This window comes from Maylandia zebra, linkage group LG1 (genome assembly GCF_041146795.1).
Source record: "Maylandia zebra isolate NMK-2024a linkage group LG1, Mzebra_GT3a, whole genome shotgun sequence".
NCBI lineage: Eukaryota > Metazoa > Chordata > Actinopteri > Cichliformes > Cichlidae > Maylandia > Maylandia zebra.
Genome location: NC_135167.1, coordinates 29,141,515 through 29,159,595, shown reverse-complemented (window position 1 = coordinate 29,159,595; position 18,081 = coordinate 29,141,515). Strand labels below are relative to the sequence as shown.

Below are 18,081 nucleotides of genomic sequence, written 5' to 3'. Positions count from 1 at the left end.
ACAAAATTTTAAGTAGACTTTTCTGTCAGTGGTCTGCTTCCAATCTGACTGCTCTTGGCCAATCAATCAAGGTTTTTTTGTTGTTGCTTTGTTTTTTTTCTTAGATTTCCACAATCATAACCAATGACAAGCAAAGCACGGTAAGGTTTGTCCAGGATATCCACTGTAAAGCCTTTACAGAGAGCCCTGAAAGATGGAGGCCAGTATTGCAAAAGGCTGACAGGATCCTGATGAATAGTTAAATCAAATGCCAATCATCAGACTAGCCAGGCTTCCCGCATTAAATAGAAAAAAATATATATAACGCATAACCTAACAACCGAAAAAAACAACAAAAAAAGAGATAAGAATAAATTGAGAGTCTCTGTGTTTTTGGAGACAGTACCAGTGATCACAGAGAATAGGAGGGAGGTTTAATGAGCTGAGACTCAGCAGAATAACTGAGCTGATGTTCCCTGTGATGTACAGTTTTGTTTTTGTTGACCAAAGGGGAGCAAGATGGCATTCAGCCATACCCCACTGTTTCATCATTTCAGTGTGGATGATGAGCTGTGCAAATTGGGCACTGATAAATGGCTTTTAAAAGGATTTGTTTTTGCGTACACCTCTTTAGTGTTCACTCGGAGCTTGACTTAAAACATAAAAAAGAGAACGCACTGACATCATCTCTCCCAATAGGTCTTCAGGGCTGGGGGAACAAGAACTTCATGACCTTTTCAGGGTTTACACACAATGAAATTTAATTCCTGTATTGCTTTCTTAGCTGCGATGTAACAATTATTTATCATTATATCATATTTAAGTATTTTTCTATCATTCTGCAGTCCCAAATTCTGCGCTATTTAATTAAAGCGACATGAAATGGATGTTCTTACAACTTAAAAATGCTTCGTTTCATTTTGATTAAACTGGTCTATTATGAGCCAGTGAACTTATTTGATTTAGTAGCAACACTTCTAAAAGATCTAATGCGCAGACTAATACTCTGCAAAAAGGATTTAACCGCCTCCTGCAGCACAGTCCCACATTTAATTTATCTAATGTCTCCTGACAGCCAGCAATCACATACAAAAACACTTTACAAATAACGTTACTGCCAATGCCTGTGAGAGAAAATACTCACGACTTTTGCTAATTTAATTGCAGACTTTTTTATACCATCAGAGGCCTTTCTGAGGACACTGCGTTCAAAGCTTTTTTAGACTTTTCATACCTGCAGACACCCAGCAGATTCCTGTCAGACTGGAAAGCAGTTTGTGCGGGGGTAATAATTTGCTGTGTCCAGAGCTGTGGAGAATGATGGATAGAGGGATGATGGGGGATGGGGAAGAGAAAGCAGCTGAGCCTCCAAACCGAATGAAATTCTCCACAGCTCCAGTAAAAACACAGCGGGGAGGGGCGGGAGGGAGGAGGGTGGCCATGCTGGAGGTACATGGACGCATTAGCTGAACAGATTCACATTTACTGGTCACCACGCTGATATTGCACTGCTGAAACCCCAGCTAAGCTCTTTTGTTGGGGACATGGAAACATGTTCAAATGTTGTTGTTCTTTTGTGATTTTTAGAATATGGGTTTATTTTGCAATATTTGTAACAGATTTCAGGATGCAGCTTCTCCCTTTTGGTATGGATAGTAACATTCTTTGGGTGCAATAAGTAAAATAAAACTCATTTTATTTCTTCTCATTAATCATCATCTTCTTCTGCCTTTGGAGCCGATCCACCTAAACCTCTACGGTGAAAAATGTTAAAATTGAGCCCCTGACTGGAGACTGCCTCCTGATTCTTTTCATCATGCCTGTCCCTCAAGAACTCTAGGTGATCAAGGTTGGAGGTGTGGTCATGCACATGACTTATGAACCATACGCCTAATTTTTTAAAGCAAGTAATTTATCGAATTAAGCCAATTTCAAAGCGCCTCATCATGCAACTTCCTGCCATATTAGGTTATTTTAAAACCTTTTCACAGGAAAGAAATTTCCTCCACACAAAATTGCTCTACATGGCCTCCAGAACACACTTCACAAAAACGACCAACTGGATTCACGACTTCCAAAAGTATTTGTTGAAATCTTGCAGACATGAGAAAAATGAGTTAATGGTTTTACAATGATCATGAAATAATTTGTTCAAATACTCACACTGAAAAAAGATTTTTCTCTTCGCACTATTCAATCATTTCATGTAACCATTGTTAACTGTTGCAGTTTTGGAGTAGTTTAGTCATTTTTTTCACTAATATGCACCTGGGAGGTTGTAGTTACCATCCCTCAAGCTTTATGTGCACACAGCGCTCCCCACAGATATACTCAAGGTTACTCAGATTATGAAGTGATGATTCAACTATGAAAACGTCATGCCTTTCAAGCCTTGAAATAGATCCAAATGCCAGTCATCTTACACTTAAAACCACCAGGACTTTAACATCCAGGACACCTGAAATAACACCTCCTGCTTTTTAACTCCACTGCAGCATCAGTTTAAAAACACAGCTCTAAACTGAAAATAGCATATTCTAATGCCTGCATGCAGCATACATGGTACACGCTTTGCTCACACACCTGTTGGTGCTGCTGAGCTGCAGTAAATGCAGCGGAGCTATTATGAAAGGAAACAGGCAGCACGGGGGTCTGTCTGATGAGGTGTTGGAAAGTGGTCAGTGCCCGAGCTGCCCTAAATAGGCTGTTCTGTCAGGAGAGCCACCGGCCTCGAAAACTGCCGACTTTGACAGGCAGTGAGTTCTGGTTACTGAGAAACTCCTAATCGGTACTAGTTATCAGCTCCACGTATGTTTGAATTTGCTATTTTGGTGATAGTACTGACGTCAACTGCGTTTTCACATCATCTTGATAAAAGCTCGCTTGCCTTTTGTCTTGCTCTGTCGTCTGCGCTTTTATTTTTCTACCCAAGGTGAGAGCAAAGCAGAGGTTCTGAGTCAGAATGATTACTCAAAAACTACCGATTGAAGGAAGCATGATGGTGAAGTAGAGTGCTGGCAATCAATAAATAAGATTTTTAAAGAAACAATATATTCAACTGTTTCTAGATTCGCTCTTACTTCAGACTGCTAAAAAGTGGGCAAGCAGGGCTGTCAGACTTTCCCTAAAACAAAGAAATAACAGAATAAAGACACAAAACTCATTAAAATCACCGTTTTCTTTTATACAAAAAGGTACACCTACTGAGACCTGAGCTAGGATGCAATTTTAATTTTGCCCAGCTATCTGGGATTATTTAGACCTGAAAAGGATGCAAACTAAGCATCAAAGTAATTTTTTAAATGAAGTGCTGTATTTCAAAGTGGAGGCGTTTATTTTACAGGACAGTACAATAAAATCACCATTGCCCACTAAAGTATAGAACACAATGACAAAAATCCACAATGTAATGTCTCCATATGATTATGCAAGAGGAGACGCGCCATTCTTACTGGAAGCGTTGACATCATCGAGGCTTGTCTCGACCAGTGTGTAACATTTGTTCTGTGAGGGATTTTAAATAATGTTAATATCTTTTTGGCACTTAAAAGCCTAAAGCTCATTAATGTCTCTTCACCTTTATTTGAACTATAATAATCTTCTTTTGGATTTAAACCAAACAGAACCAGCTTTGGGACTAGCTGAAGTCAACTTTTCCCCAAATTTTTCAATCATTCGGCACTGCTACATACATTTTTAGCACTCATATTTATGGCTGCCATTAGGTATAAATTGCATCACAGTAAAGCTCAGCATTTAAATGTACAGTTACACATTTTCATCCTATTCAGATGTCCCAGGTGTCATGACAGTGTAACAATGAGCACGCATATGCAACACCAGAACAAAGTGTAATTCAGCCATCATAACTTTTCACCTGCAGCTGTGGTTTTCCTCCTGTGAAACGTCTACGTGTAATTGTCTTTTTTTTCTCAGCGTGCTTTTATCTTAATTTTAATCACACAATGCTAAAAGAGAAAGTAAGAACAGGTGCAAACAGGAAATTAGAAAACAAACACACACACACTCATTTCAGTTGTCATGCAAAGTACTTCAGTTCAATTGAGCACACACGCAAAGGGCAACCACAAAGACGGGAAAAGCACACCGCAGAACTGGCACACAAAGAGTTAGCATGTGGTGTGATGAGAAATAATGCATGGGAACTCAAACACACACTCACACACACACACAACATCAGGAGCTATGCACAGCATGCTGATGCAAACCTCAAATGCACTCTTCAGCCGCATGACCGTCATATGACATGCACACACCGACACTTTGCTCATGTGTACTAGACCAAACCTACACAGCAGCTGAAAAGCCACAACCGGCTCAAAAACCAACATTTCCCAGGAGCTGATCAAAGACTCAGAGATTTGTGATACCACTGATTAACTCCACTTGGGCTTAAGAAAAGATTGGGTGCGAGATTGAAATAGCCTGCTACAAATTTAGCCTGCACAGGAGGACAAATTTAGGCTCGCTTTTTTTCCATTGCCTGAGGTGACACAGAACACCATAAATATTTTCCTTCCCGCATGACGACACCGAGACTCAAGTCGCCAGACCACACCTTGATACTGAGTTAAACTTGAAGCTTGCAGCATTGGCATTAATCACTTCACACTTTGAAGCTTCGGATTAAATGTTTTATGGAAAAACTGCCTCCCAACTGAAGACGAGCTGATGTACAAGAAAAAATCTTAAATCTGCCAAATTAATATTCAAATCAGACACATTTGATGCAAGCTTGCACATTTTGATAAGCAGCAAAAATCCCAAGCGCTACTCATAGGTTTCCTCAGGCTCTGCATTACACACAGGTGAGTTCCCCATGAAAGCACCAAATAAAATCATTGAGAAGAATAAACTGTAACGCCCACACGTCCCCTTCTTTCTCTCTTCCCCTCTCATTGCTGTGCGTTTGGTTAAATAACATTTAAATGTCAATATGATCAAATGAAATTTCCATCCCCCAACAAAGATGCCGTGTTCACCGAAGACGAGCGATGCCCGACAAAAATTCAACCCAGAGTCACGACCAAAGGTCAGCTGACAGCCACAGACCCATTCATGCTGCCTTAAACCTCTCCGTGCAGGGTTGACTGGGGATAACAGCTTTTATTTAAAGAAAATTGAACATAGAAACAAACAGAAACAGTACAGTGAAACAGCAAAGTGCATAAGGTGGGTTGTATGTACCACTCGTGATCGGCAGTCTTAGCATGTGATTTTTTCTAATTGCATGTTGGGTATGATAAGAGGAACTGACTCTCTCTTTTCTTAAAAAAAAAAAAAACTGTCACTTTGTTGTTTAATATTGAAGTTAATTTCTCTAAATCTGCATGATCTATTAGCAAACTGAGTCATTTATTTATTGATGACTCATTTTGTTCTGTCTTTCCAGTTAGGTCACATTGGGTTTTTTTCGTGGGTTTTTTGGGCAGTGGCTATTAAGGATATTAAGTTTGGGTCAATGCCTTGTTTTTACATCCAAATCTTAATTATCAATGAAAAAGTGCGTGAAGTAATTTCGATAAATGTCGAGAAAAACAAAGAATATGCAGACAATCAATCACTGATTTATGAGGTCTACAGTACAGTGGTTTGTACATTTGCCTCTCAAGTGAAAGATCCCTGGTTCGATCTCAGGAGGAGATGCAAAAATCTCTATAGGGTTGCTTCAAGAAGGGCATCTGGTGTTAAAAGAACAAAGAAAAATCAAACATGTGGATCGACCTGCTGTGGTTGCCCCATGTGAATAAGGAGGCAGCCAAAACTAGATGCTTCTTCTTCACTATCGCAGCATATAATCACCCACAACACAGACTGCATTCATATGTGGCTTTCAAAATAAAAGACACCACCAGATTAAGCCGAAGCTGCTAATGATCAAACTGACCACTTTAAGCTTTTCTCATTCAGATCTTGGTAAGAATGATTTCAGCGTGTGTATCACTGTACGCCGTTTCATCTCTAGCCTTTATACGACACCAGACCGGCGTTAGAAGCCTTGAGCAGCCAAAATTGTTTCCCTTTGAGCTCTGTGTTTGCTGGCAGAGCTAAAAAATTCACTGCAATATACTTGGTTTTGAGGAGGTGAACAGTAATGCAGTGCTTTGGAGTCCCTGGAGACTGGGAGATGGTGAGGCTAATAATGTTGTGCCAAGCAGTTTCTGCAAAGGTTTCTGCAGGATGTGTGTGTTTGCGAGTGGTTGTGTGGAGGCTGTGTAGGTGGATTTGGTGGTGGTGGGGTGGGGAGCGAAGGATTTTTTTTTTTTTTTTTGGGGGGGGGGGGGGAGAGAACTTGCACACTACCTGGCCATTATATAAAGCTCCCACTCTCGGCATGAGGGCTCTATACTGAGTGCCAGCTCCCTCCCCATCCTCCACGCCTCTTTGTCCTCCCATCCCCCCACCTCTTAGCCTTCCAGCTTCTCTGACTCAGGCTTTAACTCTGAAATACCTCCGCCCTTTGTTTTCTCTCCCTCCTGCCTCTGTAGTATCAAAACCACTGTGTGCTATATGGATCAAACAAAAGATGGTATTTGGGTCAAAAATATGGATGAGGCTATTCCTTTACCCCCGTAGCAGGATCAGATGAAGCCGCCCAGCTGGACCGACTTCAGTAATACTTCTCTTCTAATCATTAGCGCATTAAACGCTGTGCCACCATACCTGAGGCTACTGAGGTCTAGTCCCAGCATGCCATGGGCAGATAGCGGATCTAAATACCAGTCCCCTTCCACGCTCAATGGCACAAGTTGTAATGAGAGGCCGTTTGTGATCTGCTGCCAGAACGTTGCAGGTACATGGTGCTGGTAGCAACCAAAGCACACAGTTAAACTGTAGCTGTAGGTGGACGCAGACAGCTGGCACGAAAAAACTGACAAAGCCGAGGGACGGCAAAGCAATCCAAACAGCTGAGCGGGAGGGAAACGCCTGTTGATTTTATTGCTGGCCTCACTTCTGTGTTAAAGAAATAAGGACGCAACTAACACTGTAAGGCTGAGAACGACAGCACCGAGTCCCGATGTGTTGCTCTGGTGAGAAAATGAAGAGCGGAGCTACGAGGAGTTTCCTCTGGCCCTCTAGTTCACCGTTTTAATCCTGTGGAGTTGGCAGAAGTCGGCGCGCATCGAGATGAAGGGGAATAGTAGAAACGGTAGCAGGAGACAGCAGGCTGTGCAGAAAACATGTTGCTGGCAAAGAGCACAGATGTCTTTTTCTTATTACGGTGGCTTCTCCAGTTTTGGGAGTCCAATCCCGAGATTCATTCAGAGAAACCCAGCAGCTTTAACGGGTGCAAGGGCCACGTCTGCACCGAATGAAGCCTCCCGATTCAATTTCTCCACGGCCTTACATCTCAAAAGATACATCGCACCGATGATTTTAAACGAGCTGTCAGTTCAAAATGAGAAAGACAACACACATCAAACCTGAGCTCGCTTTAATCCCTACACGTGCGCTCCTATTGTTCCAGCCTGTCGTCTAATTGAATTTGCTTATTCACACTTGATAGTACGGGGCGTCCCAAAAGCCCAATTCCTAAGTAACATGTTTTTGAAATTACGGCTGTGGTGTCATCAGTAACAACCTGTTTGACAAATGAAGCCGCTGCAGAGCTCGCAACAGTCCCGCCAGCCTCACTGAAAACTGTAAAAGCAATTTCTGTAAATACTTTGCCTCTGAGGTAATACTGAGCCACACTTTTACCATCATGATACAAGACTGCGACGCGAGACAAGTGAAGGAGCACCGGACATTGAGTGCCCGTGAGTATGTGCCATTTTTCTATCTTTAGGTGACTGCATGATGAAGTACTGTGGAACTCCCTTGTGGAACTTTCCAAAATAACCATTTGGCAACCAAATAACTGCCACTACATCCTCACATTTTCAATCTTTCAGAAGAGAAGGGGTGTTTATTCTAAGTCTAAGTGCATCACCTAGAAAAAAGAAAATCATCTTTCACTCTGTTCATTGCACCTTCACGATGGACGCGAGTTAAACTCTCAGCTAGCTACTCGTCAGCTGTGAGATCCCTCTCTGTTGCCCCCGGGCCATTTTGCATAAAGTGCACGCTTTGCCGTTTTAAAAATAACTGTGCGAGAGAATAGCATATCTTTTGTCCAGTACGTTCCCATGATTTTGTTCTCACCGTCTTTAGTGGACACACAAATGCGTTGGCGATTCCAAGACGTGACCGTGAGCTGCTAAGCTAGGCCTGGCAGTTAGAAATGACAGCTGAGCAACTCAGGTGAGATGGAAAAGTGAGAAGCAGAGACAGAAATGTTAGTATACGCACAACTCAGCATGCATCCTCTCATTGCCCTGAAGCTAGTTAGAAAAGATGCTAACGAAGGAAAACGTCAAAGTACCAACTGTTTTTCTCGACCAACAACTGCATCCGTCTCTAGCATTAAACATCAGAGTTAGAGTAAAGAAGAAGAAGAGTGTAAGCGTATCACACCAGCTGATATAGAGTTACAACTTCACTTCAACATTAGAGGCCGTTTGTGTATTCTAGCAGGAGTTTCTGAGCACAGGGAGCCTGAAGTCATGTAGAGAGAGGGGGAGGGAGTGCACCAGGTGCTATCCAGGTTGGGTGTATGTTTACCTTCCAGCGCAGAGCTTCTAGACAGCTGTTCTGCACTGGGCCAAATCATTAAATCGTTGTGCCGCATGTGAGAATTTGCAGAAATCTATTCCTTTATGGGCAATAACTGTAATCCCAACCCAGAAATCCCAGCCCTCATTCTAGAGGTAAGAGGTGATCCACTGGATCATCACTGCAAGTTCACTGATTCAGTCCTTCAAGCAAAGAATGCAGATGTCTTTTCATTAATAAATAAATAAATAAATAAAAAATGGAAAAGGGCATTTTTTCCCCACTCGCAGCAGGCTACTGTCTAAAGAACCATAAGGAATATTTGGTGAATCTGTGCCATAAGCTGCCGTCAATCAGGTTGAAGGTCACTCAAGAGGCTAAACCCTGCACTAACTTCTATTATTAATCTTTATCGCTTTGAGCTACAACCGACTGTTTAGGACTCAGAGACATCATCTGCAGTCGGTTTCATTCTCCCAGTGATCACACAGGTGTCATTATATAAACATAAACATACATGAAGGGAAACGTGCAGGATCTCTTTCTAGCTGATGACACAATAATATTAAATGTTCTCTTTCTAAAACTTAACTGTGCATACAGGTATATAGCATGAAAGCCTAATTATCTGGCCAATTATGGACAAAATACAATTGCAAAGAAAACGTTAAACAACTCTTTAGTTACGCTGCCATGAGCCACATGAGCAGAATAGTATCTAGCCATGCTCACCCATGATGTCATGTGTAATTAAGCACCGATCGAAATACAGTCCCATACATTGTGCGTTTACAGCAACTACAAATATGAATTCCCATGTGTTGCCTTTGGAGTAATTTTCAGGAAGGTTTTTTTTCTTTCAGTAACTGTTTGTGTAATCTGTGTTGGAGCCTAACAAACTGCACCAAGACCCATGATTGATTGGGAGAATGACAGCGAAACCCTGATGAATATTATAAAAACCCAGAATTATTACCGCCTGGAGGTTATGCGCCTCTGGCAATGAAAGGATTTAATAGGAAGGCACCACAGATTAATGTTATCAATTCTGAATATCTGAAATATGTCAGCAATAAAGGCCCCAAAACAACCAAAAAAACAACAACAACAACAAAAAAAACATGCATTAATTAAACAAAAAACTTGTTTTTAAGGTCACAGTGTCCTTAGACCAAGAACAAATCTCAAACATTATGCCTCTAGCCATGTTGAGCGCTGGCACAGATGAATTAAAAACTTGTGCCACACTGCAGCAAATCATGGGTGAATTATGAATCACAAATTGCAAAGTGACAGCATAACAAACTCGGCGCACAAGTTGCACAAAGCTGCGGCTGGAGAGATTTATTAACTCCAAGGCGAGGGTCTAAAAAGCACACATGACTCCAAAAAGCCTGCAGCGGGATAACAAATAAATTCTCGCTGGAGACAAAATTCATTCATCCTCTTGATTCACACCAAAACATCTCTAATACTCAAAGATATTTTAAAAAAAGAGAGCGATATCTGCCTCTGTCTCTCTTCCAGTTGGAAACACACAATCGAGCTCCAAACTGCTGCCTACCCATGTCCATCTCAAATGTGACATGTTTCCACGGCAACAGGACTATGTAACAGATCACCACAGGAGTAATGAAAAGCTCAGTCTCGGCAGAGCAGCACAAAAAATAAAAAATATTAAGAAAACAAAACGGGGGACAAAAACAAAATCAATAACCGCATGACGGCGTGTTCTCATTGGTGGCAACATATCAGACAATAATTGAGCTTAAACGCAGGTTTTAATGGACTGAACGATCAGTCCGCGCCTCACGACAAAGTACGCTTGTTATCTGGGAATAAAAACACCTAAACTTCACCGAATTCAGAGAAGCAGCAAAAAAATAAATAAATAAATAAAATAATTGTCCTTCTGCAGCCGTCTGTTCCTGCTGGTTCACTGCAAAGCACCTCTGACATCTCTGTAAAAGATGAGACGTGCAACATCTGGCGCACGTTTCACACTGTGAGATTTACGCCATCTGCTCTGAGCTGTCGTGCGTCTTCACCTATCACAGCTTTTGTTCTTTTTTTACATTTTTGCATCTGGGATGATGCTATGAAAAGTTTTCTGGCGTAAGAACGCAACTGCGAATACCCGAACACGCGAGAGCAGTCATCACTCACACTTAGCCCCTTCCACGTTTACGTCTGCTCCTCTTTAAACTGGAAATCAGCTGCAGTGATAATGACAGTGACAATGAGAGAAATAGGCAGGTGCTGAAAGGATGTAAGGGAGCAGAGAAGAGTGCCTGTATCATTAGGGATTAACCTAGCCACAGGCTCTACAAATAGACTGTCTCCACCTATAAGCCGCCAGCGCACAGACAGTTATTTGTATTGCCAGGTTGCTGCTGCTGCTGCAGCTCCTGAGAAGAGAGAAGACAGTTCAAAGAAGCCGAGGAGGATCGGGACTCCTGTGAAACAAAATGCAATGCAACAGGACACGTTTCTTTTTTCCTTTTTGTGTGTGTGAGTGTGTGTGTGTGTGTGTGTGGGGGGGGGGGGGGGGGGGGGGGTCTGGCAACATCAGAGGCTTTCACAAGCGTGGATTGCGTCTGAGAGTAGATGCGTTGCAGATTCGTGCGGCAGTTCGCCACACAAAGTATGATAATAAACAGCCTGAGGCCTCCTGAAGGTAACGCGCAGCAGTGCAAACCAATATACAGTGACGTGCCAGAACAGCATGTCCCACCTCTAATGCTGTTGGTCTTTTGCCAAGGCTTGGACAAGACCTCTGAAGGTGGCTGTGATATCTGGCACTCAGACGTCAGCTGCGGATCCTTTCAGGTCCAAAACAATCGCACGGCAATAACGAGCTGGCCCTCAGGTCTTTGCACCTGCCCATTTCTCCCATACACTACACGTCCACTCGAAGATGTTCGCTGCATGTGCATGATAACTATAACATGCACTTCATCTGTAGAGTAGCTGTAATACTGTGGCTCACGGGTGTGTAGCAGAACTAAAAATGACAGTTCTGGGGGGGTTTCTTAGAGCAACCCAAAACAAATGCATTTCTTCAGCACACTGTATCGGAGACTGGGTTTTCATCTGAAGAAGTCACCTTGACATTTAGAAACACTGCAATAGATATTTCTCATTATTTGGTGACATTCAAAACAATCCAGCAGACACGTCCAAACTGTGGCTGCCGTTACAGCTCGATCCACTAACTCATTAAGGAGCAAAAATAACCAGCGACTCATTTGGAAATAAATTTAAAACTTTTAATCTCTTTTTTTGGTCATTTTTTTTCCACAGGAAAAAAGCCAATTACTTTCTTTTTCAAGTTCCCTCATAAAAGAATCTGATTATTTCCCTTCTTTTTTGAACCAGCTCAATTTGTCCTCATTCAAAGACACTGTGACAGTTATTCATTAATAATGAATATTTGTCTCCCCGGCATAAAAATAAAAGACAATAAATATTCACAAACACTGTTAGAGCACTGGCTATCAACCAGATTCTTATTTTAAACATCAGAAAGTTCACATTTGTTGCTCGACTGCGACGATGGAAAACCATTTGCTGCAGCGGTACGTCTCGTACAGCAGAGAGCTGTGCTTAAAGATTGCCAGAGCGCCGATTTTAACACGCTTTCCTTTTCATTAATGCTGTTCGCTTCTTTCACACACTGTGACAGTTCCACACTTGCACAAAAAGCTCAGAAGTAGGACCAGCCAACCCAGTGCACAACATCTCAGCTATCTGATGCCACCCAAAGTGACAAAACCACAACGTGGTGTATAAGAACAGAAGAGACCCTCAATTCGTTAAAATAACACTTAAAAAGAAAATCTCAGGTGTGAAGGAGCTGCTGGAATTAAAATGGTGATGTCCTGGAGCTCATCTGATCTGCTCACATCCCCGTGAGCGACTGGAACTTTCTGACATAAACACTAAAAATCACTCAATGAAACATAAAACAAATCACAGCACATCATCCTGCAAAAATGAGTTTAAGTGAAGCCTTAAAGTGCTGAAAAGCGTATAAGCTTAATTAAAAAAACAACAACTTCAAATCCAGAAAATGAAACATAGACGCCTGTCTGTTAGAAAAGCAGCCGTTTTGTGCTTTGCCACTTTTCAATTAAAGATTTGAAACATCATCAAATCTGAATTGCAGCTTGGCCTAAACAGAAAAATAAATAAACAAATAAATAAATAAAGATAAAATTACTTTGGTTTTATTTTTAGCTGTGTTAAAATTATCATGGGTGCACTGTGAATCATCCCCAACTGTGAGCTGACTCTATTTTCACACCCGTCTTATAAAGTGTTTTTCAGTGTCTATGTCACTTGTTTAAGGCAGGGGTAGGGTATGATTTTGGCTCTGTAACCTTTCAGCAAACTGTAATTCCTGAAAAGGAGCTGAACCTGCACCTCCTCTGGGCTTTATTGGCCAATTACAGGTCTATGATGCATGCCCACACTCTGCAGAGAGCTGTGTGGGAGCTCCAGGAGCAGAGATGCCTGCTTTATTATTGTTTTTGTTTTCCCTTTGCCCAATTTCTGCCTAATTGCATTCATTTTTGATGGGTGCTGAAATCTTACAGCGTTAAAGCAGCTGTTAAAAAGTTGCCACAGGTCTGAGATGTGATATTAAGAATAATAATAATGGATTGCATTTATATAGCGCTTTTTTAGGCACCCAAAGCACTTTACAATTCCACTATTCATTCACTCTCACATTCACACACTGGTGGAGGCAAGCTACAGCTGTAGCCACAGCTGCCCTGGGGCAGACTGACAGAAGCGAGGCTGTCATATCGAGCCATCAGCCCCTCTGTCCAACACCAGTAAGCAACGGGTGAAGTGTCTTGCCCAAGGACACAACGACCGAGACTGTCCGAGCCGGGGCTCGAACCGGCAACCTTCCGGTTACAAGACGAACTGCCAACTCTTGAGCCACAATCGCTCCGGGCTTCACTTTTTTTTTAAAATAGTTTTTCATTTTTTGGACATACTTTGGATTAATAGCAAATTCCAAAACTGCAGAATCTGCGCTGCTCAGCAAGAAAGTGCATCTTTCGGAAAACTCTTTGTTCACGAGCCATTTGATTAAAATGCTTCAGGAATGGAAGGAATGCACTCTGAAATTTGCACTAGAATGATTCACTCTTACCTCGGCATCTTCTAAGAAAGACGCAATTAAAGCCCCTCAAAGTGATCAAACGCTTCCTTTCACGCAGGAGGTTTGGCAAGCAACTACTCGTTTAACAGGTGAAGTGCACCTTTTTTTAGGTTTACCAAGTGTAACAGCATACTGGGCTGTTACACTGAGCTCAGGTCGAGCATTTCAAACAAGTTCACTGCCTTACTTGTTTGAGCAGAGCTCTAGAAACACACACTTAGGACAAAAAGCAACCATACAGTTCAAGAAGTAGGGGGCAAAAAAAAAAAAGTGTTGTTTCTTTTTGTTTTTTTAATGCCATTGCTGCATAAACCCTTTTTCCAATTTTATTTGAATTTCTGAATACCACAGATCAGCTGAGTTGTCACTGATCTGACACGGTCCACGGGAAATCGTAAGTGCATGACCACTGTAAGTTTAACACTTTCAAAGACCTGAAACTGTAACCAATAAATAACTTTCTCAGATTCTCCTCGGCACCTTTTATGGCTCCTGTATGATGCTGCAAATCTATAAATACTCGGTGTGAAGTTTCATCAGCATTTCATCATTACTGAACAGTCAGCAGCGATCAATGCAAGAAATCCTCACCATTCTTTTCGTGCATATCAGCAGGTGCAGCATTGCACAAATCTGTTACCCCGTTCCAAACATGATGCTAAACACGCTCATCACATCGTGCTAGAGCTCAAATTTTATTTGAAGTACAATCCAAAAAAATCCACAAGGAGGGCTAGAGCCATGTTTGTGGGCTGACAGGTAATCATAAAGGCAAATCTAAAGAAAAAAGCTGATCATCAGTTCACTGCCTGGGTCTCTATGTTTTAGACAGTCTGTTTGCAGGTGATTTCTTAGATTAGGCTTTCGCACTCTTTCCCACTGGGAGATCTAGAAAACTATTTGCTGATTAAATGACAATGAAAATAAACAGCAGCTGCTGCCCTACTGCAAGCACTTAAGAAAATAAAAATGTGGAGAAAACACGTGTCTCAAAAAAAAAAAAAAAGAGCTGCACACACACATTCATACATATCTGAAATATGAACTGCAAAGCTTTATATTAAGACCACACGTGTGTTTTCAATATAGGCAGAGGATGTATCTACAAACCTGTTCATTATAGTGAGTGCAGCTGAGCAGCAGCTGGCACAAAGGAGCATGTATAGATCCACAGATCCCGGACAGGCAGTGGAAACACACCGGAGGGGGGAGGGATCTAAAAATAGCCCAAGACTCTGATCAATAACTGTTAGATATGTTCAAACTGGGCTCTGCCACGCTGCCAAGGCAATACAGCGCATAAGGTGCGCGTCGGATGCCCTGGCGAGGAAGCCGCACCTGGTGCTGATATAACGGCAACCAGCTGCAGGAGCACCGTTAGGCGAAGCGGTGCGTCTTATTGTGCGTGTATCAACAGGTACGGAGGAGTCGCTGGTATTACTGAGCAGGCGGGATAGTGTTACTCCGCCCGCGGCCACACTCGGCCTCTGCCCGGACACCACGCACGACAGTTTCTAATTATTAATAAGTGCTCATTAATCCGGGGGGGACTTATTTCTAACGTAAACCAACAGGCGTGCAGCCGCTGTCATGTCCACACACACACTGACAGTCTGGAGGCTGTCGGCACGTCAAAGCCTGCAAACCGACATTATATTCTCCGAATTTACGAGCCGAGCGTCGGCACGGAGACAACTGCCACTGCCGCGAGGAGAAGAACCGTCTCTTTCGGGGTTAAAGAGGAGGCAGAGACTGGTTGTGAAGTGAATACCGCCCTGCCAGCATCTGGTGTGCCGAAGAAAACGGTCAGTTCAGCCAAACCAGCGCGTCTCAATATCAACATAAACATGCTCGTGCGAGCTTTGGCGCTCGCGGGTTCAATAAAGTTCCGGCAGTTTTTGCCCAATAAACACAAAATCTGACAGGATCTCTGCCCCATGAGACTTAAACCCCTGAAGAACTGTGTGACCCAACAATCGATCGCTTCGCAACCGAGTAAATTTATAATGATTTCAGGCTGCGCCTTACCTTCAGTTCCGCACTCTCCGCCATCTTGTATTTCTTTGCGCAGGCGTGGTGAGGTGTTGTCACATGACTGGGACGCGCAGAGAATCCGCAGGAGCGCGCACAGCGGTGCGTTTAGGTGCACAAATTTAAAAAAAGGAAAAACAGGAGCAAAATGAGTCTATAGAATAGACTAGAATAGTCTACAAAAGAATCGAATAGGGCAGAAATCAAGTTAGCAAATTTAAAAACAACACAGGTTGACCAAAGTGCTGTACAAACTGAGAAAAAAAGAAAAGAAAAATAATATATATATATAAGATAAGACACAAAATCAAAAATAACTCAATCATAAGCTAGGGAGTAAGATGTGCCTTCAGATGGGTTTTAAAAATGTTGAGTGTTGCAGAGGTAATAGTGTAAAAAGGCAGACTGTTTCAAAGTTTAGGTAACCGCAAAGGCCTGGTCTCCTCTGTGTTTTAGTCTGCTTCTAGGAACAACCACAAGCAACTGATCAGCTGACCTTAGACTGGAGTATGTTAAACTCAAGTTGAAGATAGTAGAGCAGAATGTCTGTTTCAAAACATTGCAATCAGTAATAAAACTGCTTTAATCTTTTTAAGTTAAAGATTTCAACAAAACTCACTGCAAACCTCCTTTGTGCATGTAACAGCTCGTGTCAGTCAAGTAAAAACAAAAAAACACTGCTCTAAAATGTTCAACATTTTAAAAAAAAAGTTTGGACCTTTTTCAAATTTAAATGTTGAAACAAATGAGGATTCTTTTTCTTTTCCTTTCTTTCTTTTTTTGAATATATACTAATTTCATATACAATACATAATTTCATGCCAGCAAGATATTTTTATCTTGACATATTATCTTGATATATAAGATATTTGTTTATAAAAGCTGGGGTTGCCTGGGAGAAGGGGTCTGATTATTGAAAGACCCGAAACCCCAATGACCCCAGGTTACATCACTGATGATTTGTCCAGGGGCACCAGATGATGTATCATCAGCTGTTTTCTGGAATTACCAGTGACCACCAGGTTGACCACCAAGAATAGATTGGTGACAGTTGGAAAGACAGCAGACAGCTCGGAAAGACGGCACAGGGGCAGCAAGGGGTGGCATCCCAAGTTGCATCTTGCAAGAGGAAGATCCCACTAAAGCTACAAGTCAACCTACCGGGGGGTGGAAGAGAATCCTACCAGATGGATCAAAGAAATACGACTCTTGGCAATGGAAATATGAGCAAAATCTTGGTCTGTGTCAAGCCCTGATTAACCCATCTGCACCAGAGCAGGAATTTGATGGGGAGGAGTACCTTGCAAAGTTTATAAGAACTGTCCAAAGCTACTGAGTAGTGATTTGGAGGAGGGGCAAGGTAGCAAAACAGTGGAGACAAGCGGAGGGGGGTGTGGATCCCAAAGGAGGATAAGTCCAAATACACTGATCAGTGCACGAACTCGCCCATCCTTTTTGCTCTTGCCATGAACATAACGATAACCTTTATTAGTCCAACGCGTGGGAAATTTGTTGGGTTAAGGCTGCCGACCTTTGCCAACCCTTCCGACCATACATACATTACAACATCACATGGGGAAGACAGGTCAGAGAGGTATAACAATGGAAAATGCACAACATGAGGAAAGACAGAGAAAATAGAACTCCCCCAGACTGAGCTCCAACAGGGAGATCAGTTTGAGGACAGAAAAAAAACCCACCTCAGCACATAGCACTTGAATCAGCACATCTCACTACATAGAAGACATAAGCTTCGAAGGCGTTTGGAGGGGGTGAGTGTAGGTCTGTGTCAGTGTGGGTGCGTATATGTGCGTGTGAGTGTGTTCCATGTTCAGCCGAGAGAAAGGTCATGTCCAACTTCATGGGCTGCATCCTCCTGAGGACCCGGCCTTCACGGTCTACATGGGCCGGGTCCTCAGAAGGTCGGGTAGGCCGGAAGTAAACGGCTGGGGAAATTGGACTAGCCTTCTGATTAGCGTCACCGCTGCACAGTTCAGAATAAATGTTTTTCAAAAACCATTGCGTCTTTTTAGTAAATGTTTTTTTCCAAAAGAAATTTCTAGAAGTTCAGAACAGTAAAATTCCCGCTTTTTAGAATGAATTAGAAGATAACTCTTACGTAGTTAAACTAAAATACTCTTTGAGAGTTAATATATAAACTCTTAACACCAAGTGTTAAATTATCAACTCCAGACAGATTTGGTGTTTAACACTAAATCAGAGTTAACGTACCAACTCTCGAAAAAGAGTTAAATTAACACTCTCTGGTGTGGACCCAT

At 42.2% G+C, this 18,081-nt stretch overlaps 1 protein-coding gene across 2 annotated transcripts in view; it reads right to left on the bottom strand.

The window, feature by feature from the left end:
* Positions 1 to 15,865, bottom strand: part of LOC101487673 (E3 SUMO-protein ligase PIAS1) — a 69,997-nt gene extending 54,132 nt beyond the window's left edge. Inside the window, exon 1 of one of the 2 annotated variants that reach the window (XM_004557940.4) lies at positions 15,800 to 15,865. In XM_004557940.4, the coding sequence (XP_004557997.1) occupies positions 15,800 to 15,823 (24 nt within the window). In that variant the 5' untranslated portion in view covers positions 15,824 to 15,865. Of the gene's footprint in view, positions 1 to 14,881; positions 15,098 to 15,799 lie in introns of those variants that run through there. The other variant, XM_004557941.4, reaches the window with a different exon arrangement.
* Between the last annotated feature and the right edge of the window lie 2,216 nt (positions 15,866 to 18,081).